This window comes from Chlamydotis macqueenii, chromosome 6 (genome assembly GCF_036417535.1).
Source record: "Chlamydotis macqueenii isolate bChlMac1 chromosome 6, bChlMac1.mat, whole genome shotgun sequence".
Lineage (NCBI taxonomy): Eukaryota > Metazoa > Chordata > Aves > Otidiformes > Otididae > Chlamydotis > Chlamydotis macqueenii.
In genome coordinates this window covers 20101997-20128444 of record NC_141561.1, presented here as the reverse complement: position 1 = coordinate 20128444, position 26448 = coordinate 20101997, and the positions used below count along the sequence as shown (strand labels likewise).

At 35.0% G+C, this 26448-nt stretch overlaps 1 protein-coding gene across 17 annotated transcripts in view; it reads left to right on the top strand.

The window, feature by feature from the left end:
- Positions 1-259: 259 nt before the first annotated feature.
- The window catches only part of LOC104485739 (sodium channel protein type 2 subunit alpha), a 61115-nt gene continuing 34926 nt past the window's right edge, over positions 260-26448 (top strand). For 2 of the 17 annotated variants that reach the window (XM_086750272.1, XM_086750275.1), the window contains exons 1-15: positions 260-526; positions 4147-4265; positions 5163-5252; positions 6640-6768; positions 7460-7551; positions 8408-8680; positions 8994-9057; positions 9958-10099; positions 10252-10458; positions 13307-13606; positions 15731-16078; positions 17587-17719; positions 20343-20581; positions 23523-23696; positions 24996-25352. In XM_086750272.1, coding sequence (XP_086606398.1) covers positions 260-526; positions 4147-4265; positions 5163-5252; positions 6640-6768; positions 7460-7551; positions 8408-8680; positions 8994-9057; positions 9958-10099; positions 10252-10458; positions 13307-13606; positions 15731-16078; positions 17587-17719; positions 20343-20581; positions 23523-23696; positions 24996-25352 — 2934 coding nt within the window. Of the gene's footprint in view, positions 527-4146; positions 4266-5162; positions 5253-6639; positions 6769-7271; positions 7364-7459; positions 7552-8407; positions 8681-8993; positions 9058-9957; positions 10100-10251; positions 10474-13306; positions 13607-15730; positions 16109-16433; positions 16436-17586; positions 17720-20342; positions 20582-23522; positions 23697-24995; positions 25353-26448 lie in introns of all 17 variants that reach the window. The other 15 variants (XM_086750268.1, XM_086750270.1, XM_086750269.1 and 12 more) reach the window with 13 other exon arrangements.

The window sequence follows — 26448 nt, the reverse complement described above, 5'->3', positions numbered from 1 at the left end:
GTAGTGTCTTTCTCTAGACCAGCAGGGAAAAGCTGAAAAATAGTTTACAAAATAAATAAATAAATTCTGAGCAGTTGCTTTAAACTTTCATTCAGCCTTGAAACATGCTGCTTCTGTGTCAGGCCTGGAAAGGGTTTCTGAGCAAATGTGGGGTTTTTTTCCTGTCAGTACTACCTCATTTTCTTAAATTATCTAATTTTCTTTTATAGGTCATTCTTATGCAAGAGGCTAAAAGTAATTAAATTTGCAGGATGAAAACATGGCACAGGCACTGCTGGTACCACCAGGACCTGAAAGCTTCCGCTATTTTACTAGAGATTCTCTCGCAGCTATTGAAAAGCGTTCTGCAGAAGAAAAAGCTAAAAAGCCCAAGCAAGAACATACAGATGATGATGACGAAAATGGTCCAAAACCAAACAGTGACTTGGAGGCAGGAAAGACGCTGCCATTTATTTATGGTGATATACCTCCAGGAATGGTATCTGAACCTTTGGAAGACCTTGACCCATATTATATCAATAAAAAAGTAAGTGAATAATCTTTTGCACAAAATATAATAGAATTTTCTACACTAGAAAAGTTTAATCACAAAATATGATGGTTTGAGCCATCAAGCCACTAAATATACAGAAACATCTTTTCATTTAACAGAACTGATTTATGCTCTTCTATGTTGTGAGTCCTTCAACTCCCATTTAGTTACTTGTTATGTACTTCACTGTAAGGAAGATACAGCTTCCCTGAGCTTCCCAGAACTTGAGAACATGACTGAATTTTCCTGATTTCAATGTAGCAGTAAGACTGGATATGACAAATGAGGCTTTCCCAGCATGGTTTTGCAGTGGAGATGGTTGTAGATAACCAGGTAGTATCCATCCAAGTTAGTGAAGTAAAGGACTGTAACTGTATTCTTTATTTATGTTATATAATATATGTAAATGTATACGGAATCATAAAATGGTTTGGATTGGAAGGGACCTTAAAGATCATCTAGTTCATATATATCTATATATGTGTGTATAAAAAATATATATATATCTCTAGCATATAGAGACTCTGTGTAAATCTTGGGTCACATAAAACTACCACAATGAAACGGTTGCTTGAGGTGCTTGGGATTGCTACGACAGATCTCTGCTGCACAGATGTCAATTAGAAGTCTGTGGCAGACACCACAGAAAAGCTGAGTTTTGAGGAAGGGATCAAAAAAAGAGAGTTTTGTTGTTCTGAAGACTAATTTAGAGTTTTCATACAAAAAGAGCAAAGTGAAGAGTTACATGTTGTGAGAGGTAAGTAATGTGCCTGAGTTATGTGTGTGAGGCTGTAACATAACTGGATCATTAGTAGCATAGCTGCGCTCCATGAAGAATGTAAGCTCCAAGAGATGTACTTCCCCTTCTAATTTGCACAGTCATACAAAGTCTTCATTTCACACGATCCACAAGCCAGGGACTTGGAGATGGAAAGGCTTGTTCAAACAGATCCATTCAAGTAAAAAGTTTTCCCCTTGACCTTTTTAGGAGGTCAGGATCTCAAGCAGAGTATATGGGTTTTGATCTTATAGCAATGATGCATACAATCTGGAAACAGACTACTGTTATATGACTTAAGAGAACAACAAGGAACAAACGAGTATATCTCCATAGCTGGGACTAGTTGTAGACTGTGTTAAACTGCTCCAGGATCTGAAATAGTCCGGCCTTGGAATAGTTAAAAATACCTTATGTCCTGCACAGATTAGTAAAAGGTACAGCTGACAGGAAGAGCAGGTTCTCCTCTGTACTCTCTATCTGCTTATTTCTGCGTGCTTCTTTAGCAGCATCAAGGTGTTCTCTCAGTTCCTAATAGGCCTACAAAATGTTGTGGGTAAGGAGAGTGAGGAAGATGAAACTGTGTCTGATAACCTCAAATTAAAAAATGCAGAAGGTGTATTATGAGCAAGTGCTTGGGATTATCTTTCCTCGTCTCTCTAAAACAGAGAAGGAAATGGACACAGTTGCTCTGATAATGGCTTGAGGCGTTCCAGGCTGCCATCCGGATAAGAAACTTGATGTTGAGCAACTACAAAAAAATGAAGACATAAAATATTTTAAACTGCAAAGAAAGTTTTGGGGTTTTTTTTGTTACGAAAAAATCATGCCAATAGTGCTTTCAATTTTGTGGCTAAATTTGTGGTTGCCTTTGGTTTGCAAAACTGTTTAAGAAAGTATAGCTTCAGTAATAGGAATGGAAAATAAAGCAGAATCCATATGTAATTGCATAACCTAACAGTTGACAGAGTTAAATAAACAGTGCTGTAGATAATAAAACTATTAACATTATTAAGGAAATTTAAAGAAATCAAAGCTCAGAGAGGGAGTGTTGCCAAAGGTTATTTTACTTTATATGGGTTTTGTTATATCAACAGTTCCATGCAGATTCTTACAATATAATTGTATTCACGAAGCCCTTTTCTTGACTACCTGCAAAACAATTGAGGAATAAAGTAACATAAATAAGTTCAGGACTTAAGTTTTCGAAATAGTCTACAATTGAAGTATCAGAAAACTTGAGAAGTACTGAAGTATACTTTCTAACCTCCAATGATCAGGAAAAGTAGTCAGATTTTTTTGGAACAAAAGTGTAAAAACTCAGGCTATTGATGGACTTGTTAGTCTATGAGAGTAAATTAGTAAATTGCAAAATCTTTTGTCACAGGTAACATCTGTTGTTATGTTACGTACCAACCTAATGTGCTCAACAGAAAACAAATGGGCATCTTAAATGATGAACTAGAATTAGTTATCCCTCCTCCAGTTTATAGCAGAAACTACTTTTAATCATCAACTTGTCAATGCAGAGAAAATTATACATGAATTGGAGTCTGTCTACAGGCTCTGCGGCAGCAGTGACCTTGGGACAGGCAACATCTTTGCACCATTTCTAGTGGGGTGCAGGACTGTAGGGCAGAGAGAGATGCCAATGAGTGCAAGTCCATCCTCTGTCATCCTCAATGATACGCTTGTTGTTATTCTGTGAACAGCCACCGGCAACACTCCTTTACCTGTTTTCTTTCCCACTGTAGAGGAGTTTGCTTTCTCTCCCAGAGAGGACAGACCAGATAGGCAGTAAAGGCCATGGAGAGGGCAGCATTTTTCTGATCACAGCCAAGTTTTTACAGAGAATGGAGATCATGGAGAACAGTGATACTATATAGCTCTGCTGAGAGCGTAACAAAGACTCTATTATGGTAACACAAAGCAGGTCCATTACCATTGACAAAGAGCAAAAGGAATGAAGAATAGTCATGCCCTGAAGAAATTTCAGACAGCACCAAAGATGCAAGTAAACCTCACACAAAGACACTTGGAATAAAAATGAAAACTTATGCGATGACCAAGAACAGGAACAGAATGAAAGTGAACAAGTGAAACTTGGTGCTCACAAACAGGGAAAATAAGAGCATATTGTTAAAATGAACACAGCATTTTTTTTGAAGAAAAGATTTGTTGTTATAGGATGCCAAATTCTGGCATACATTTGTCTCAGACTGCTCAGAAAGATGTCAGCTGGCAATTTATTTATCTCTTTTATTTCTTCACAGATACGTTTTTAGAAGATACATATAATTGATACTGATAGTATTTAAAAATCTAAAATGAAAGCAAAATTATTTTAAAATTATGGTTAATTATTTAGTGACAGGTGTTTGTCCTTGTCACCATAGATATGTGTATATAATTCTGTCAAGTATTTGTTATAAATACAAACTGGCATTCAGAATTGCCCTTTTGCTGTTTTGGTTTTGTTTGTGTTTGCTCACAAGGTACAATGTGTTTGATTAATCAAATACTTGGTTAGAAATAAAATTGAAAGTATTTTAGTGATAAAATGTTGCATTTTGCTGTTACTGATAAACTGACATTGGTAATGGTAATTCCCAGCAATTTAAAAAATATCAGGATTCTGTCCACATGCTGGGAAATTTGGAGAATTGGCTGTGGAAGGCTTAATCCACTGTATTCATAGAATCAGTTATTTTCCTGCCACAGCTAGACAGTAGAATGAAACTTGAACCTCACAGGTGGAGAATGGAATCCTTTAGAAGGAGATAAAGACGTTTATGTAATCAACACTGTATTTTAATCCTGTATTTCTTTTTTGCAGACTTTCATAGTATTGAATAAGGGAAAGGCAATTTTCCGATTCAGTGCCACGTCTGCCTTGTACCTTTTAACTCCTTTTAATCCCATCAGAAAAATTGCTATCAAGATTTTGGTACATTCATATCCTTTTTTCTTAATGTTGATTTAAGGGTCACCATTTAAAACTATTTAATTACTGAAATAATATTTTTAATATGGATATACAAATTATGTCCATGTGGGTGTACTACGCTAACTAAACATATGCTGATCACACTTGAAAAGCAGCAAAATCACATGTGAATTGCAGTATGATCTTCATTCCTACCAAGAGAATTCTCTACTGAACCACCTAAAGCTGTCAGAGTTTAAATACCAGGCTTTATATACAAAAGGAGACCTGATCCCATACTAAGCCCTGCAGCTAAGGCCAAATTAGTAACAAACCATTGCACTTGAACATATCTAAGGTCACACTTTTACCAAGACCAGCAGTACTATTCATGAACTAGACTCACTTAGCAAGGACAAAAGAGCACGAGGAAAGAGCTGCTTTTTCAGGCATACTTTTTCAGCATTGTGTTTTCAGCATCGGAGTAGGTGTCCTATAAAAGATCCAGGTCAGAATAAAGGAGAATATTTTCAAATATCTTTCAATCATGTCCTAAGAACAACTTGGGCATAAACAACCAAACTGCCTGATGATCTTTTAAAATGATCTTCCTGGCTTCAATAAGTAATTATGTTTGGGTACTCATTTCATACTTTTACAGACTTAAGGATGTGTTGAAGTTTCATTTCAATCCTAAACCTGCCATAATTATAAAAGTAATGCATTGTTTTACAGTAAGTGCATCACAACTTGCCAGATGGCATACCATTTAAAATAGATGAAATTGTGTGCAAAGCTTTATTTTCAGATTTTATTTAGAATGTCACGTTATTTGTACATATTTTTATAGACTTAATATTTTAAATTATTTCAGTGTTATAAAACTGTCATACTTTTTTGACTCACATGCCTTGACTACGATCTACATTATTCAGCATGCTCATCATGTGCACTATTTTGACCAACTGTGTATTTATGACCATGAGTAACCCTCCAGACTGGACAAAGAATGTAGAGTAAGTTAAACATTTTTACTTCTTTGTTTTTATATATATGTTTTTGTGTGACTCTAAACAAGAAACACTTATGGCAAGTTGCATGCCAGAATCAGTTTTTTCAATCATGAAGAATCAGATTCCAAGAGATCAACAAGATCTTTCTGGTTTCCTCCTGAATCATTTAAATGGTTTAAGAGTAATGTCTTGTTCTTTAGAATTATGTCTGAGGAATATCTGAACTTCTGCTGTGAAATACAAACCCAAACTCTTGTCCTTGGGTATTCTGAGCTATAAATTGGAAAAGGAGCTCCAGTGCTTCAAATGTGCATATAAAATTGGTGCATATCATTGGTGAGGTTAGTATATTACTTGATTATCCATGACCTTAGCATAGTGGGACATTCACTGTGGTCTACTGATGTGAACTCACAAGTGCCAGCCACAGCAAGCACACACGACACCCAAATCGCAAGGAACACAACTTCCTTTGAAATACTATGTTTTTCTTTGAAATAATACTACTCGTGAAAAACATGGTTCTAACCACTTGCGGTTTCTTTAATTCCCTCTTGTTCTCCAATAGCCGTTATTGATTCCTATTTATTTATTTCACTGCATTAAGCACTCTTACTCTGAATGCTGTATTTAGAAACTGCACTACGCGTTCCCAATATGCTCAACAGTGACTATGGCTTGTTAGAGTTGTTGAGAGTCTGAAAAAAGAGCAGTTAGGGCCTGTAGGTAGATCTCCTTTATTCTGGAGGTCTGCACAGACCCACGTGGGTCTCAGGAAGTCCCTGCATTACACTGGTTATAACTCACTATTCTGTTTTTAAATTAATGGTTGTTCCCACACCAGGTAAATCGGTAATCATGCTCTACATCTTGAGGAATAACAATCTGGGTGGCATGCTTTCTTATATTTAATTATTATTTATGAAATAAACTTGTATTATAGGCATGAGTATAGTTATTATCCAGAACTGATTTTCACAAAACTCTCTGATCTTTACATTTAAAAAATTATTCATTTTTTGTAACACTTAGACATCTACCTGATTTGTGAATGCAAGCAAAGAGGCAGCCCTGTGAGTGCCAGAGAATGTACATATAAATATCAAAGTCTGAAATTTACCTGTAGATACTAGAGTCCGAAATTATTTGCAAGCACAAAAACTAAGATTAAATCAACCTTTTAGAAAATGAATAGTATATATGTGTCAGGTTCAAATCTACTGAGCAACAATTGCATTCTTCAGTGTTTGGGGCAAGTTAAGTTAATGATTGTCTCCTTTCACTTCTGAATACTTTTTCTTTTCTTGTAAGTCAATCTTTGATAAAGAATTGCACAGTCTATAAGCCTAAGTATGCAAAACTCCATTATTCCTGCTTTGATGCTTTTCAGGTACACTTTCACTGGAATTTATACCTTTGAATCACTTATTAAAATTCTTGCAAGGGGCTTCTGCTTAGAAGGTTTTACTTTTCTGCGAGACCCATGGAACTGGCTTGACTTCAGTGTCATTTTAATGGCGTAAGTGGTTCAAGAACTTTTTAAGCTTTTAGGGCATGAAATTAGTGGCAAAGACTATTATAATAAATATATTGATTTAAAACTATTTAATTTCTGCAACCTGTGAAGTTTATACACCATATCACACATGTTAATACTCATAAATCAAAGTAAAATAGGGTAGGAGCCAGCATGGAGCATCAGCCACTAGTGTGACTACTGCTGAGGGACACTAATTTCATGTCCTGCATTTTTCTGCTCACCAGAATGGAAGCCATCCCTTTGACTTCAAGCTAATTACAAGCTAATTAGTTTAATTAGCTGTTCAAATACAAATCTGTGAGTTTCACTTTAATGAAATTTAAACAAAATTGATGAAAATAAATAATGTAAAAGCAAGGTGTATTGAAGAGACAGGTAAATTTTGGAGCATGATTGCTAATGTTGCCACAGAGGTTTTGAAGACCCGCATAATTAGTATAAGCTCTGCCTCAATTCTGAATAACTGTGATTTAATCCTACAGGTATGTAACAGAATTTGTAAACCTAGGCAATGTTTCAGCTCTTCGAACTTTCAGAGTATTGAGAGCTTTGAAAACTATTTCTGTAATCCCAGGTAAGAAGTAGTTGGTGTAAGGTGTTAGGCCCCTCGTAACTCTGATTGTTATTTGTGTGCTGTCATTGTGTTTGTGTGTGAACTCCCCTATTACAGATATGTGACAGAGTTTGTGGACCTGGGCAATGTCTCAGCGTTGAGAACATTCAGAGTTCTCCGAGCTTTGAAAACAATATCAGTCATTCCAGGTGAGAGCTAGGTTAAACACCGAGGCTGACTTTCGTTCCATTGAAGTTGAATTCACTTCTTTTGAGCATAATTACTGCTGTTTGCTGCTCGTGTTGCCAAAAAAAAAAAAAAAAGAAAGAAAAAGGCATGGATCATAAGCCTGGATTATGATTCTTTGCCTTTTCAGCACTAGCTTCTTTTATTTTGCAAATTCAGCCTTTGAGTTTAACAGATTCTTGCATGAAACATAAGATATGAGGCCTATGGGTTATTTTGCTTTGTTTTTCTGCATTTTATTATGACAATTTGTCTCTTTTACTTTAAAAAGCTTTAACGCTCTGTCTTTCTTGATTTTGATTTTTTTTTTTTCATTTGTTTAACCATTTAAAATTGTTTTAAAGACAATCAAGGAACAACAAAATAACTACCAAAAAGGAGATAAGTATTGCACAGGAAAATTTATCAAAAGTAAATGAGTGTTTTTCCTCAAAATTACTTGCCATTCTATGTCATTCTGTTCTCATACTGTTGTGAAGTCATATTTAATACTAACTGGAAACTGAATTATTGGCTGAATATTAAATTCTGAGAAAAAATAAGAAATAAAATCAAATCTATAACAGGAAAGCATGATTGATAAAATTTCCTGCTTGAGAATGACAATATATATTCAATGTATTGGAATATATGTGCATTGCATATTCATAAAAAACAATCTTTTTCTTTCATTCATCTTCACAAGCTCTGAGGCTGTTCATGAAGCTTTACTTTTTGAGAAATAAAAAAGAATTTCTTTTAAGTGTCTGCATGACATCTTAATTATATGGGAAGGGCAAAGATACCCATTGATAAATTACGTATCTTTTCTCTTCGCAGGCCTAAAGACTATTGTAGGAGCCCTAATTCAGTCTGTGAAGAAGCTCTCGGACGTAATGATCCTGACTGTCTTTTGTCTGAGTGTATTTGCACTAATAGGGCTGCAGCTGTTCATGGGCAACTTGAGGAATAAATGCCTGCAGTGGCCTCCAGACAATTCTACTTTTGAAATAAATGTTATTTCCTACTTTAATAGCACAATGGATGAAAATGGTACATTTGTTAATATGACAGTGAGCACATTTAACTGGAAGGATTACATTGAGGATGAAAGTAAGAATGACTGATGTAATACCTATTCTTAAAATATTTGTGGCTATAGTATGTAACTATTTGGGATCAAACAAAGAATATTGAACGGTTTATATTTCTGCCTTATGTAGAACTGCTTACAGTGACTGACTGACAGAGATCAAATCCATACAAGAAACAAGTGCAATAACCAGAAGGGTTCCTAGATAAACAAACTACAAAGTGATCAGCAGCTAGCCACTTTGATTTTATTACCATTTATTTTTATTTTACTTTATAGTACTTTCAGATTAATTTGATTTATTCACATATATTTCTAATGCTTTCTACACAGCTCATTTTTACATTTTGGAAGGACAAAGAGATGCCCTGCTTTGTGGTAATAGCTCTGATGCAGGGTAAGACCTTTTCAAAAATTCTCTGTTATATTCTGTAGGAAAAGCAATAACAGGAAACCTATCCATAGCAGTTGCAACTCCATATTTTGCAGTGTTACAGAACTTACAGAGTTTCGCTGCTAAACAATGATTTCTTACTTAAGTCAAAATATTTTACTGTCTGGCTAAACAAAATACTCATTAACAGCCTTTCTTCCTGCTTGATTGGAAAATTATGTTGGTGTTAATGGTAAAATCTGAATTCTTGTAAAGTCTTTTTTGGAGATATATTGATTGAAGAAAGTAGGATGAAAGCAAAGGTTAGAACTGAGAAAGAGAATATGTAAAATATTAGGAAAGCACAGTAGTGACCTTATAGTTCAAGACTGAATCTTTTTTTCCAAGCCTAAATTTTTTTCATTACTGGCAAATTCTGCCATATACACGTGTCCCATTATGAGCCTAGAATTGTTAGCTGAACTCTGATACCGAACTGGCAACAGTGAAGAAGCTTATTAAAAAAAACCTCAACATTATATGGGAGATCCCTAACAGTACAATTGGATTTAGCTAACAAAATTGTTTAATCTGTCTGTAACATTAACAACATTTTAGCAATTATGTCTGCCAGGAAATTATTCATTTGGAATAAGGATTCTATTTGCAAAATGTGACTGAGAAGAATTTAAATATTTAGATCACTTCAACCAGTGAATTGATGGAAAGGCTATCTTTCATTAGTTTCAATTGTCCTATTAGTTAGTTTCTTAGGAGGGTTTTTCTTGAATTAATTAAATTGTAATTCATAGATTTCCTGTGGAAAAATAGTGCCTCTTGTTCCAGAAGATAATAAATATATTCAAGAAGGAAATAAAAGTTTTCACTAAGTTTGACCAAACTTCCTGTTTGATTTTCACACAGGCAGTGTCCAGAGGGATATATATGTGTGAAAGCTGGTAGAAACCCCAACTACGGTTACACAAGTTTTGACACCTTCAGTTGGGCTTTTTTGTCACTCTTTCGGCTAATGACTCAGGACTTCTGGGAAAACCTGTATCAGCTGGTAAGACATTTTGATGACATAAAATGTAAACTGTAGGTGACATACAAAATTATATAAATAGGCTTATTTGTACATGACCTGAAAGCATAGTGCTGTTGCAGTAACAAAGACAAGTGGTGGAATAATATATAGATATGCCTTCTACTCCCTAGACACTACGTGCTGCTGGGAAGACATACATGATTTTTTTTGTTCTGGTGATTTTTCTGGGCTCTTTCTACCTGATCAACTTGATCCTGGCTGTGGTCGCCATGGCCTATGAAGAACAGAATCAAGCAACCATGGAAGAAGCAGAGCAGAAAGAGGCAGAATTTCAACAGATGCTGGAACAACTGAAAAAGCAACAAGAAGAAGCTCAGGTAATGATGGAAATTGTACTTTCTGAACAGCCTTATTCTTAAGCAAGTATAATAGTCTTTTATGAATTAAAATATGCATAAATCGTGCAATGAATTACAAAAATAAAGAAGTCTTGTTTACCACAGAAGTTATAAAAGTGAAAATAGCCAATGAAAATCAGGAACTAACCAAATAGCAAAAAAGCAAGTTAATAGTACAGAAAATAATGCTACTAAGTTCACCAAAAGACTGAAAAAGTAAAATATTTGTGATAAGAGTGTCCTAGAAACCTGACTTTAAGTAGTCATAGTTCATGATGCTTTTATGTTACAGATCTTATGAACAACAGGAAAAAAGTCTAGTGACGTTACTTCTGATTTATGGTCTGAGTGACAATTGCCAGGCTTTCTGTACTTAATATTTCTTCCCCAATATTCAGAAAACAGAGAGAAGGACTGCAATTGGTGTTCTTTTTGGTTTCTATCCAGCAATGTATTTAAACATATCCCTAATTCAAGCACAGTGAAGTCAGTCAGAAGTTTATATATCCTTAGAACAAAGTATCAATATTTATTACAAAGGTATTCAGAATACTTTTAAAGTAATCTTTGTTTTCTTTGAAAGGAGAAGAAAATTATTAAAAGTTTTATGAGAAAAAGACATTTTAATAGATAATTTTGTGTGAGGTTTTCTTATCTCAAAGTAAAATATACACAGGAATTCAGCTCCATGAGTCAGACGTCTGTCTAATTTATGGACTGATTTTCTATTGTTTTGTGTCTGACACATAGTAATTTTCACAGGACAGTGTTTATACAATGCTGGCAAATTAGAATCTTCTATGAAACTATAGTTTTGATAGTATTTTACAGCTATTTTCACTAAGTTAGAATGATTCTATAAAGTGCTAGCAGAAAGTGAAACTATCTTTTTCTTTAAAATAAATCTTTATGCAGTCTTTAAGCCTATCTTTATTTTAGTCATTAAGTCTTATCACTTCCAAATCACTAAAGAAAAAGCAGAATCCTGCAAAATTCAAATTTTTAAAAAGCTAAATATCAGCAAAGAGTAATTTTTTTTAAATCACTTTGTTTAAGTTGAAAGGTACTAAATCACATAATATCAAAAGATATCAGGAAGCTCATCTAGATATTTGTGTGTTTGAGAGTGGAGACAGAGATGAAGCCGATCCAGAATTAGGAAGAAGAAGAAAACCATATGAAACAGAGACTACGACAAAGGTTGGATAAAGACCCTGGAAAATCGTTACTTTTTTAAATGAATGACCACAAAATTCATTATAAGAAAAGCAGTACTACAGTCAAGATCCCTTTTGTGCACGAAAATGCTAGCAAAAAGTATGTAATACAAGGTGGATCACTGAGCTGCCGAATTGGTTGCTGAGGTGGAAATAAGTGTGGGACCCATCTCTTCACTCCCTTTACACTGAACCTACTCATGCGCAAACTTAAGTCATCACAAGAGTCTTTGGATTGCTCCACTTGTTTGACCTTTGGTGTTAGTATTATGAAGTAGATGGGTGGTGACTTAGCATCTGCTGTCTTTGTCTCTGTTAGAGCATCTGAAGGACAATATTCTGAAACCAGCATGACAAAATTTTGAGTATCACTTTAAAATCGATAAACACGTCATAATCCTTTTAATACTCCATTTAGCAGATGAAGTCTGTATCAAGTCAACTTGTATAGCATGGGTTTGATATTGTGGTGCAGAAAGCCATTAATTCATGCTATGAGCTTTCAAAATATCCTTTTCTGCTGTAGAGAGATATCTCAGCATTCCTGAAATACTTGGCATTGAATATAATATGTTTTACAGACAATTACTAGTCGTCTTTGTTATAAAACCCTAGTCTCTTGCCATTTCTCACACTACCCTTTTTTGTAAGCTCACAGCAGCCTATCAGCTTCCCAAGCATATTTTCCACTGCAGAATTTCATAGCAATCTCCCAGACAGTTCTTTCTAGGAAGAGTACTGGACGCACTTTCAATTCTTCCTTTATTTGATGACTAAATGAACCAGCTTACCTAATGAACCAAATGAGGTAGGCTGACAACTGTAGTTGAAGATACTGGTACTAAGTTTTGGGATGGCTCTTCGCTCCAGTAAGTCATGTCATCCCTTTCCATCAGAGAAGAAACCTAAGCTTTTTCCTCTCTCTGGCCACAGCAGCAACAGGCAATAAATGTACCTTTGTGTATCTGTAACAAAGATCTAGAGTGCTGTTACAGTGGAAAATGCGGGAGGGGAAACGTGAAGCGGGAGGAGGTAGGGAGGGCTGGAAGACATGTCTAGAGAGCGTGTCTGTTGTCAATGTAGGTAGAAGGAAGGTGAGGGGAGTGTCCTTGCTGTGAAGACGGTGAGGAAAGGCTGGATTCAACTATGTGCAGGCTGCTAGTTGGACTATGACACATTAATGCATATGGTGGATGTTAGAGATTAGTTTTCTCTGTAAGGACAGAGAAGGAATCAGCTGAATGACAGCATAACGTGGGGCTTTTCTTGAGAGAAAATGGGGAAGCAAGTCTGAAATACATGAAAAAGCTCCATGTTTATATTTTTTGGCTACTTTAAATTTAGACCAGTGTCTTGTGCAGGAAGTCTTTAAGGAATAGTGATGCTATTGTTCTGCTGAAGTTGATGCTTCAAGTAGCTCATGTTACTAAACAACAAGGAGCTATACAACTCAATAGTTTATGTTCAGTTCAATTTGTTTGTGTATATTTGCACACTCAAGGGTGTACAGCCAGCAGTATTACCACAGTGATAATAAAAACAGTTGATAAAAGACTATTAAATTGTTCATTTTTGGCCTACTAAGAATACCTTGCTTTGTAATCTGACAGGCAACAGCAGCAGTAGCAGCAGCATCAGTTGCATCAAGAGATTTCAGTGGTGTAGGGGGTTTAGGAGAACTCTTGGAAAGTTCTTCAGAAGCATCAAAGTTGAGCTCAAAGAGCGCTAAAGAAAGAAGAAACAGAAGGAAGAAAAGAAGACAGAAAGAAATGTCTGAAGCAGAGGACAAAGGAGGTATTGATCAGTTCCCCAAGTCGGAGTCAGAAGACAGTATCAGAAGGAAAAGTTTCCGCTTCTCCACAGAAGGAAGTCAACTGACATACGAAAAAAGGTTCACATCTCCCCATCAGGTACAGCACTCTTTTCTATTAAATCATGTACATCTACTCTAATTTGGTTTTGACTGACATTATAGCAGCTTTACATATTTGTTAATTGGGTTTGTCTTGTTAGCCATGCAGTTAGCTCCCTGGTGAAACAGGGTGGCAGAGCATGAAAAAACGTGGTAGAATGGTAAGGGGAGATAATTTGCTCAGTCGGCCCCTGTAGAGGTTTTTTCCTTTGACATAATATTCCAGGTGCAAGTGAATGATGCAGCCTGCAACAAAAACCAAGCTTTGCATTCAGACCTTACTTTGCAGGAGCATGTGGACATATATATTTCTGCCTCTACCTGTGTTAGCGTTGCAGCCATTTTGGCTTGTATCTTTTGTCTCAATCCAGCAGGGACTTTCGGAGCAGGCATTACTCCTCGTAAACCCATGAGAGGTCTGATCCATTTAGCTGGGCTCAGAGCATGATAACACATTGGAAAGACTGGACAACAAACAAAACATAGCAGCCATGGAAACATTCTATAAAAAAATAAGGGTAGCAGTGGTAGTCAGATGAAACCTGGTGAGCGTGTGACTTTTTGAAGGACTGTAGGTTAGCCAAATACATTTATAAAGAAATGTACAAAGGGTGCAGTAATTAGTTTACCACTTTGTCAGAATTCAGTGTCATGCTCTATAGCAGCTAGAGCCTTTTTTTTTAGATAAAATTAACTTTCAGCATAAGCAAAATAGCACTTTTTTTTTTTCCAGCCAAGTTTACATAAATGGGTTAGCAAATCCATTTGGCTGATATTCTTCAAGTAACTCAGCCTGAGGCTGACAGCCAGCATAGAAAATTTCAGTTAAAATTTCAATTAAAATTTGGTATTGTTGTAAGAGCAGAAAAAATACATCTCATAATGGTAAATACCTGCCAGCCTTTATAACAGGCAGTACTACCAGTTCAGCACACACATTGGGTGTGTACATATAAATCTTACTACACATACATAGAGATACATATGTACTGATGTATGTATATATTCAGTGTTTGGTTTTCTCAGTATTAATATAGGCTTATATATTGCAGTGCAGTTTTCACTTTCACCTTCATTATCATGGGATAAAACCCACTGCTATTACATATGAGCACCTTCCACCCTCAAAACTAGTGAAAAATCAAGAATCATCAGGTTTTTGATGTACGAAGATGTGAAGATTTGTACAAATGCAGAATTGAAGAAGTTTAATGCAAGGTTTCTTTTTTTTCCCACAATTAGTACTCATTTTATTTATTCATGAATGCTGTTAATAAAATATGTAGCAAGGGAGAAGAATATTCCATTAACAAGCTTCTACTGTAATTAAAAGATGAATTACCAAAACCCGCTGATTTATTTTTCTCATTTGTAAGAGGATATATTTAGGTAACTGTGTCCCTGCTGAATGCTTGCTTTGAGCTGCCTGATGGCCAAGTGGTACCTTCTGGTAGGTGTGCAGCCTGCTATACCCCCCAAAGTACTACAGCCAAGAATACTACTAGTCATGTTGACACTACCTCCAGAGCTTCCCCAAGCTGTTGCCTCTGTCTTCTAGTTTTAGAGTACTGCATATGTTGTTCCCACACTATTGAGCCTATTGTAAAGAGGGCAGATAAGTTCTTTACACCAATTTAGACTGAGTGTAATACTTAGGAGCACTTCTAGTAAATAGAAAACAGTGATTGGTGAGCATTATCAGTTGTTATCCTGAGGAATCTAGGGGATGAAGAAAAGAAGAAAAGTAAAAGATTTTTAGCTCTGTCCTCTAATAGATGAAGGAATAAATGAAAAATCCCTGCAAAATCTTGACAGTGATGTTGATAACTGTCTCTAGCACAGTCATTGGTCCATACCAACTCAAGCTTTGCTCAGAATTGTCCAACCTTACTTATGTCTTCTGCACAATTTTTCTCAGTCCTGCTACATTACCTTGAAAAGAATTTTTCCGCTCAACTTCAGGTCCCCTAATGAGCACATCGCTCTAATGGACACAATGATACTGTTGAAGAAAAAAGTGACTATCCTCCCTCCAGCACTGTAACTACTCTTTGAAAAGCCAAGAAATTAGAACTTCAGTTCTAATGTTGTTTTGGTTTGGTTTGTTTTATATCTTTTACAGTCTTTGCTAAGCATTCGTGGTTCCCTGTTCTCACCAAGGCGCAACAGCAAAACAAGCATTTTCAGCTTTAGAGGTCGTGCAAAGGATATAGGATCTGAAAATGACTTTGCTGATGATGAGCACAGCACTCTTGAAGACAATGAGAGCAGAAGAGATTCTCTCTTTGTTCCAAATCGACATGGAGAACGGCGCAACAGTAGTATTAGTCAGGCGAGTGTGTCATCTAGAATGGTACCAGCCCTTCCCGTAAATGGGAAGATGCACAGCACTGTGGACTGCAATGGAGTAGTTTCCTTGGTTGGAGGACCTTCAACTCTAACTTCACCTCCCGGTCAGCTTATACCAGAGGTAATTATAAGTAAACTAGTAATTATTACAGTTTGGTTCAGATATGGAATTTTTTCTTACTGCTCACCTCTGCATACCATATAATTTCTTAGAGCTGTGAGAAATAACTTGCAATAGTTTCTAAATAACAGAACATAAGGGGGAAAAAGTTCTCAATCTCCTATGTCTGAGCCTCAGCAAAGTATTTTATTCTCCTTCCCTTTGGCAAGAGATCTGCACATAGAAAGAAAAAAAACCCATAAATTTAATTTGATAATACACATAGTATTTTAATATGGATTCAATATGCTATTTCGGTTGCTATAATAGCACTGTATTTAACCTGAAAAAAATATTATCATAAATAAGTATTGAGATGTCATTACCACTATTACACATTTCTTTTTATTTTTGTTTCTCTTCTATCTTGATATAGATCTTCATACCAGAAATTCAATCAGATTACCTCAGAGGTTATGCGTATATAGTTCTATTTCAGAAATACATTCACTTAAAAAAAGATTTAGCCACTTAACTCAAGATTCTTCTCTAAAGAAATAGTACTAGTGAATGCTCAAAAATGTTTTTTCATCTTCATACTAAGATAACCTTGAAGTCCCTTATGAGTTTTGCAGGCTTTTTTATTCTTTTTCTGGGTGTTGACAGAATAATGAGAAAAAGAGTGAGTGGTTTACATGAATCACAGAATCAGTGGTAGATCAGGAACCAAGATTTAGGAACTTTTAAATCCCACTCCTGTGTTTAGATTCCTAGGCCATATTCCAGAAAAAAAAGCAAAGCAACTATAAGGATTAGTGACATTACGCACATTTAAATCAGAGCGAGATATGATTGCTTTGAAAAGATAATTAGAAGGCATACAAATCAGAGAGGACTTGCATATTCATTGCAAGAATAGATCACAAATTCTGTGTGAGGATTGCAGTGGGTAAGAATTAGGTAGAGGAAATATTAAATAAGATGTGATTTTCTTTATCATATAAAAGTTTCCAATCATGCTTATCAGGTTAGGAACGCAGAACATAGTATTAGAGAGATAGTGAATTCCTGGAATTATACTCATGTTTCTTTTATCAAAGTTACTTTCTTAAATAATAGTTGACTTCTTTCTGTACTCACACTTCAATTATTCAGCACGACTAGCTGCTGGAAATCAAGGTGGCAAGTTTCAACTTTGATCATTTTTTCTTGAAAGAATAATAATAATCACTAGCAAAAAGATACCTAGCAAAATTTTTGTTCACTCAGTCATTTAAATTAGAACCATCTTTGGTCCCACATTGCCTTAGTATTGTGTCCTCCAGTTGAGTATTCGTAACACTGTACAAAATTCCCACTGAATTTCTCAGTAAAGAACAAAGAAATTCCTACAGGAACAGAAACCTGCAATGTGTAAGTCTAGTATGCTGCAGAAAGCTGATTTTGATTATCACTCAATATTTATACAGTAAATATTGTTATTCGGCTGTTGAAAAGGGTGGTTTAATTCCTCGGTATTTCCTTTACAGGGCACCACTACAGAAACAGAAATACGAAAAAGAAGACTCAGTTCTTATCAAATTTCCATGGAAATGTTGGAAGATTCTGCTGCAAGACAAAGAGCAATGAGCATAGCCAGCATACTTACAAATACAATGGAAGGTATTTGATGCATTTTGTCTGACAGGCAGTTCAGTGAATTTCTGCTAACTACATGTACAGAGCAATTATTTACATAATTTTATTTGTAAATGTAAATGTGAACACGTGAAATCTCTGAATATCAGATACAAAAGGCTTTTGAGCATTTCTGAGATAATTTACAGATTCTAAATGCTTAGTAATTTATTTTTTATTACATCTTCCAAAATATTACTCTATTGAGTGGACTAACAGAGACGAAATAATCATAGCTAGCAGACTGCCATAGCCCCAAACAGAGAATACAGGGATTTTCTTCCTACAATTCATCAACAGGAAAAATCCACTAAGACACACAAGACTTGCTATGATAAAGGCAGTGATGTGCAAGAACAGTCATTTCCCTTAGACTTAAAATCCAAGGAAATAGGAATGAAAATAGTTTGGAATGAAGATAGTTTTAAAGAAGACAACCAACTGTAATCAACCCATGCCAATGCACATGAACTGCCTTAAGCAGTTCTTAAACTACTAAAGTATATCAAACATAAAAATTATTTTATTTGCCATATGAAAGAGCATATATATTGTTGAAACTGTTTTGCTGATTTAATGGAAACTGAGTACACTCACACTTCATACATACGTCATTAAAATATTTTTATAATCTTACAGAATCTGTCTACTAGAGACCAACACAGTGTGCCAGCTCTTATAGTCAGACAAACCCTGCAGATGTCCTACAACATATATTCTAAAAGGATAAGAAATTACCAAGAAAATTTACAGTGTTCTTAAGATGACTTTAAGTCAGAATTGAAATCTACTTTTTAAAGTGAGTTCTGGAGCCCTTTGCTCTCAGATAAACAAATAGATTCCAAATTAATTTTAGTCAGAAATGTAAAAGTCTCATATTGCCTATTTTCTTCTAAAAGTATTCACAAACCATTCTCACAAACATGTATCATTCTGAGAATATCCTCCTACTTCAGTGCAAGCATGAACTGTTGGTACCTCTTGATTCACAGTGTGCAATTCTTAGTTCTCCTCCCAGTTAGAGAGGATATTGCTTTAGAGGGTGCTGCTCTCTTCCTCCAGCTAAATAGTCTGTCCTTCTGTTCTGGCCAGAAAAAAACCCATGTCAATGTAAACTATATCATCCTGATAATCACCTCCTACCCACATCTGGTTTCCATTACTTCAGAAATGTCTAAGTCCAAGCAATGGAGTCTTCTGTGCCGACTTAGCATCCAGTGTGAGTGGCCACTTTTGTCCAAGGCCAGTCCCATCCTACCTCTCAGCATTCTCAGTTACGTCCTCAGAAATGTGATTATTCCACCCAATCCATATATTCCTTCGGAAGCACTGTCTTTGTTATGGTTAATAAAGATTATAGAAGACTTTTGCTATTTATGATACTCATTTCTGCCTGGAGGCTACAGTCTGATGTAATGGGACAGCTTGTTAGTTTCCAGGAGTTTGAGAGCTGTGGCAACTGACCTTTTAACTTCCTGTAATTCCACCCATATGTGACAATATTAGAGTCAAAAATAAATCCACTGGTCTGGAAAGTGTAAAGTTTAACACTAAATCCTTATTAGCAAATACTATAAATGAGCATGTTTGCTATTTTAGCAAAATAACCCTAAGTGTCATGAAAACAGAGATGTCCCTGTGCTTTAAGGGATGTTTGAAAACTGGTAATTTCAGATTTGGATTGATACCACTATGCAGAAATTATCTCAAAACTGTTGTGGCCTTTTCTTAAATATTTTGTAGTCTAAGTATTTCTCACTTAAGCAAATATCAATCTTCCTTCTGGGCTGTCCTCAAACATCCCATCCCATTAGACACTCGCTCTTGCTATGAGTAACTCAGTAGAAGTTGCTATTCTTCTGTAACTTTGACAATATTGACAGTGTAATGGAAGAAAAAACAGTTTGCAAAGATTCTAATTGAGAGCAGAGTTGTTCTGCTAATACTACCATTGTTGTTCTGTTTCTCAATTGATAGACACTGGAACTGTACAAGACATTCTGAAACAAAGTCAAAAGAGAATTTTTAAAATAAGAAAACAGGCATTCTGTATATTAAAAATATTGATTCAAATAAGCAATGATAGGTATGCGCACTAAGTCATTTTTCTGTTATGATATTGTAGTGGTTCAGTGTAGTTGCAAATATAATACTTTTAGTAGCTCAAATCAAAATATGTACACATGTTACATACTTAACACAAAATGTTTCTATTTTATGAAGCTTGTAAAATTATAGACATTATCTCACTGGCGATGGAGTCATGTCAACTTTTAATATCCGAAATTAAGACATCTGCTGTAAGCAAGTCAACTAACCTAAACTAAACATCTAGACTCTCTCTACTGTCATGGGAAAGAGACAAACACATTTCTCTCTTTAGATAGATGTCTGAGATTATTCATTCTTTAGAGATAACTTCACTGTCCACTGGTTGTAGAGGAGCTTAAATAAATCAGATGCTCACATAGGTGAGAGAGAGAAATGCCATGTTAGTGTGAGATGTTTATTTGAATGATTTACTCTTTCAACATATTTTAAACAAGAACATCCAGAGCATATAATTGGAATATTCACTATTTGTTATTATTTTTCTAATTTTTTTCAGAGCTTGAAGAATCCAGACAGAAATGCCCACCATGCTGGTACAGATTTGCAAATACTTTCTTGATCTGGGATTGCTGGAGTCCATGGTTAAAAGTAAAACATGTCGTCAATTTAGTTGTGATGGATCCCTTTGTTGATCTTGCTATAACTATTTGCATTGTTTTAAACACCTTGTTTATGGCCATGGAACATTACCCAATGACAGAACAATTTAGCAGTGTCCTTTCTGTGGGGAACCTGGTAAGTGGTTTGTCATGCACTACTCAGTATAAAAATACCCTTTTCTAAAGGAAGAAATGCATAGATGAATTGTATTAGTTTTAAATTTATTCCAGGTTCGTTTTTATCATAAATTATGAAACTGTATATATTATTTCATAGATAAAGAAATTTTTGCTGGAACCATTAACTTTCATGAATCTATTTTGTAACTACTATATAAAATAACTGAATATATGTGGAAGTGCAGTCCTCACTCAATTGTCAGATTTCTTGAGGCCTACCTTGGGTTTTTTCTTTAACATGTTAAGGTAGATTATCTAATTTTTACCATGGTACTGATATTGCATCACAGGAAATATTTTTCTTCGGTAAGAAACTGATGAAATATTCAGATGTCAGAATTTATCTTTGGATTTTTTTTTCAGTTACACTACAGTGAAAGTACGTTTCCAAGAAAGGCATATTTCTTTGCCACTTTAGGTAAATAAAAAATACTTAATAAACTAGAAGATTATAAATTTATTCTCTAGAAAAAGCACCTTGTATCTCTAAGTTTATTAGTGATGGCTTTCCCAATTTTAACCTCATCCAGAGATTTACAGTTACATATAATTCCTCTTCTGAGCAGATATCTAAATGTGGCATAGCACTTAAATGTTTTTGTCTGTTTCTCTCTATTTGCTTCTAATGCTCAGGAAGCACAGGACTAAATCTTACAAGTGTTTGCTTCAGAAGAACATTCATACATTTTAAATTTTTTGCCAGCTCACATCACTACCAATAGTTTACACAGGAGAGGTCTGGATTGACTCACACAGTATGCAGTCCTGAAAATCAAAACCAACCAGGTGTTCTGAACTAATCACTCAAAAATATTAGTTTAGAGAAGTCTGCTAATATTTAAATGGAGCAGTAACAGATTTCTAGTCAGAATATGTTTTAAAATCTAAATATTTTCCTTACACATACTGGTAATACATCTTTTATGACTTCTTGTAAAAACAGAACTAAAATTGAACTTACTACCTACGTGTCCTTGTGTATATTACAGTTTCCTTTCTTCTGGACAAACATTTAATTGCTGGCATACTCTTATATTCATCACAGATTACAGAATATTGTATTTTAAAATATTGGTCTGTCATATTGTTAGAATTATTTCTCTCCAACCATTTCTACTTACAGGGTCTTGTGCCTTTTCCCCATCTCTTTTTTTTTTTTTTTTTTTTTACTCTAAGCTAGCAACAGTCATGTTTAACTACCTTTGTAACAATCCAGTATCCTTAATTACCACTATATATATGCAGTGAATTCTATTCCTGCTGGTTTCAATGAAATTCTCTGTTCCTCACTGTATTAATCTATTAACCTTAATTTTGTGATTTCAATTCAAAATATGTTAATTTACTCTTTGCTTGTGACATCACGGTCTGTTTGAGGACAAATTAAATACGACAAATATGACTCTGCCTTTTCTGTAGCATTTTAATGAGAAGGATGAAACAGTTCTAAAATGCAATGATTAATTTTCATAATACTAAAATTCATTCAGTATTCAAAAGTCCTAAGTAATTATAAGAAAACTTGTGTTTACTTCTGTTAAAATGTATCTTTGTGTATTTGAGGATTCAGTTATATTCAAGAAAAAGTGGTTTGTGGATGGAATGGGTTATTTTGTGATGGAAATGTTTTTAAATGAAATGTTTTTCTTTTTTTAATTGTTTTGACAAATATGACAGTTTTGTCAAGAATAATCTTCTTTATTGCATTCTCTTTACCACACATAGCAATGCCTGTTACATTCTCCTGATTATATGGTAAAATCTCTCATATATCAGTTTAATAGTATAGTGTTTCTTCCTATATTTCTAGTTTATCAACAGTATGCACTTTTTAAAATGTTAATATTTGCACTATGACAACAGTGAATGTTTCCACAGCATTACATCCACCTCTAATCTTCTCAAATTAAAAAGTAATCATGAGTGCATTGTATAGTGCTGTAAAAAGTCAGCTTTGCTACCATAAAACTTGCTATAGGAGGACTGAGAACAAGCTGGGTAAAGAACTATCATAAGGTAATGGTGGACTACGTTGGTGAACTTCAGTAGACTTTTGGATCACCTAGGATATCCTTTGAGTTTTGTGCAGAATATTCATATGTTTTTAGTAGTTTTGCATTATGCTCTGAAAGTTCTTTATTATGTTGCACAAGCCACTGATCGCTACTCATTGAAATAAAGTGTTGGGTTAAATGCTGGACTTTAAAACACTAAGGAGCATTGATAATTTCACATTTGACACTTCCAGATATTTCAAAGCACACTATCACCATGAGTTCTTTTTCCCAAAAGGAAATAGCTATCATACAGAACAGCAGCTGTGTGTGAAACCTCTATATTCTTACAAAAAGCCCAGTGTGAGAAACTCCAGCTTCCCCCATCTCTTCCACTTATATGCTTCAATTCAGACCTAAAAGACAGACCTTAGAGAGTCTGTCCTTAAAGAGTCTGACCTCAGAGAGTTTCTTCTAACATTTCTGTTTAGACTGTGAGCAAGGAAAAAAGCTGCTGTCGAGTCCTGTTTTGCTTTACTGGGACTATCCTCTAGAAACAGGACTTGAAACACTGGACCATATCACTTCATCTGCTGGACGGATAGTCCAGTGCACATCAGTCAAATACGAACCGGAGCTGAGCTGCTGACTGGTGAATAGCTTTTTACAGGTTTATCAAACCTCTGCCCTCCTATATCTGTCCTAATTTAGTAATTTGTTTTTAATTATCAGTTTTCAGTGTTTAGAAATACTTAGATTCCATTTTGAGACAGTAATCAACTGGTTTTTTATAGTAACAGGTGCAAGTAACAGTATGAGAACTCAATCTGCATTAGAAAAATTTACTTATATATATAAAAATGTGTCATAATAACTCAACTAATTAATTATATTTTGTTCTAGGTATTCACCGGGATATTCACAGCAGAAATGGTACTAAAGATAATTGCCATGGACCCTTATTATTATTTCCAAGAAGGCTGGAATATTTTTGATGGTATTATTGTTAGCCTCAGTTTAATGGAGCTTGGTCTTGCAAATGTCGAAGGATTATCTGTTCTTCGGTCATTCAGATTGGTAAATACCTTGATAATTAAATATTTGCATGCAATTGTCTCACTCGAAAAAAATGTGCTGATGTCTATTAATTATTTATTACAGTATTGCAAAGATGTATTATATACTTAAATGACTCACACTGGTTTCCATATATGCCTGATTTACAAGCCATATTTGATAACTACAGGTTTAAGGTGTTTGTCAATTTACATTCTTTGATATCTTTTGGTATCAAATTATGCTGTTGATATCCTGTCCTACCCTACTGATGTCCTTTGCCAGCATAAGACTAACTGGTACCTTTTGAGCATTTTGTAAATCTTCATTATACTGATTTCACTAAGATTCATGAAAGCTCAATATCTGTAAAAACATACATATTACCACCAGCATAAAGAATCATAACATTTTAGTCTTTATGTTGAGAAGATTGCTTTGCTTTACTCATAAAGCCCCAAAGTAGATACTCTCTTCACAACATTATTCATTATTTTAATAGGCACCAAGAATAAACATTCAGTAACTCCATTACATATAACAAAGAGTCATAACAATCTGACTTTAGGATAAGACTTAAATTGAAATTCACAACTTATGAATTTGTGAGCTTCCTTTAGAAATGTCTTTTTTTTATAGCAATCCGTATTGTACACAAACTAATTTATAGGTATTTTTACTGGAGGCACACTATTTATGACTTAAAAGTCTGTATTACTAATAGTTATTACATTATTTGAAAGCCTAGGTTATTTCCTAATATACAGAGCAGGAAGTAGTGACTTAATTTATTAGCATCAATTGCAATGGTACCCAACTTTACATACTATAGTTTGGTTACTGAATATAATTTTTAAGTGACTGTTTATTATTAGCATGGATATTACATGATCAGCATCAAATTGTTGCTTCAAAAATTGTCCAAACTAAGCCTAGAAGACCTAATGTGGTGCGGAGGGAAATATGAAACCAAGCCAACAAAGACAGTATAGCGAAGGTGATGAAAAGAGCACAAACATCTAAAATGTCTTTAAGAGTTGTTCTGTAACCATCTGTAAGTAGATGTTTAAAAATATTAATATCAAGTGTGTTACAAACACAAATTGTCAGTTTTTGTTTTCTGTGTGCATCACTAAGATGAAATGATGAACACTGCGGCTTAGGCAAATAACAAACTCCATGCTCACTGCTTTCCATTAAAATGAAAATATGTTCCTACAGAAGAACAAATTAATCTACAGCGTGCTCTGCTGAACAACTTGGACCTAGCTTCTATTTCATAACTAACAGTAATGATTCTTCTGTGTTTTTGTTTTTCAGCTTCGAGTTTTTAAGTTAGCAAAATCTTGGCCAACTCTAAATATGCTGATTAAGATTATTGGCAACTCAGTGGGGGCTCTGGGGAATCTGACCCTGGTGCTGGCCATCATTGTGTTCATTTTCGCTGTGGTTGGGATGCAGCTGTTTGGGAAAAGCTACAAGGAATGTGTCTGCAAGATCTCCAGTGACTGCGTGCTTCCACGCTGGCACATGCATGACTTTTTCCACTCTTTCCTGATTGTGTTTCGAGTGCTGTGTGGAGAATGGATAGAAACGATGTGGGACTGCATGGAGGTTGCAGGCCAGACCATGTGCCTTATCGTTTTCATGCTGGTCATGGTGATTGGAAACCTAGTGGTACGTGTTGAACATTTTTTAACATTAACTCTGACGCAAAATGTACATAAGTTACAGCTAGGCAATGAGAATGTTTGTCATACTTCTGTTTAGCATTAAAAAATAAATCTGAATGTGCTATATTTTGCGTAAAAACATACGATGATTCCCTCCCCCCCTTTTCACTCATTTCCATACACTGAAGTACTCTCACTATGGGTCTAGGAATTTAGGAATACAGCAAAATGTCAAATCAAACACTATCATGGGACTGCTGCAGCTAATTTAGAGGTGCTGTTTAAATCCAAATGTCTTCCTGACTACTCTTGAAATAATAAAGCTCATGCTGCCCCAGCTCTGCCCCTGATTCTTTGGAGAAAAAAAAAAATCTAATCGACTTGCTTACACCCATTACAGCTAATTCCTGCACTAATACTTCTGACCAGGCAATACTGGTGCTAAGATTGTTACCTGCTTATGAAAGAAATCAATTTTGTTTTTAAATTCCTACATAAGAGTAAACATATTTTTCATTTTTTTAACCAAGTGAAAAATACAAATAATGTAGTATTATTATAAATAATAAAGAGATTAAAGTGTAAAATTCATTTTTAACTATTCCTTCCATCCTTTTATGACAAGCTTTATAGAATTAAGAGACAAGTCCAGAATTAACAGAAAATCAGTCTCATGGTATAATCTTCCAAATAGTAGTTAGAAAGTGTAAGTAGGTTATTACAGCATTAACTGATACAAAATTTCTAAAATATCCGCCACATAGAAAGCCATCTAGTTTTATTACTTATGTTTATTCAATTCTACTTAAATTCTAAGTGACGTTATGAGATTAAGACAGAAGCCTTTCAAAACTCTGATGAATTTGTATAGCTAGAATTTTTGTAACTTTTAAAAAATTTTAGAGTCTAAGCAACCGTGCTGCTTCAAACAAAGATCAAAAAGTTTAAAATAATTAGGCATTAGCTTGTTTGTTTTCATCTTCTGAGTGAATACTGATGAAAAGAAGTAAGGAGATCTTTTGTAATTTAAAGTGCTATATGGCTGTCTAAAATTAGTGACTGCTGTTTTTCAAAACAATGTCTGCTATTTGACAGTATCG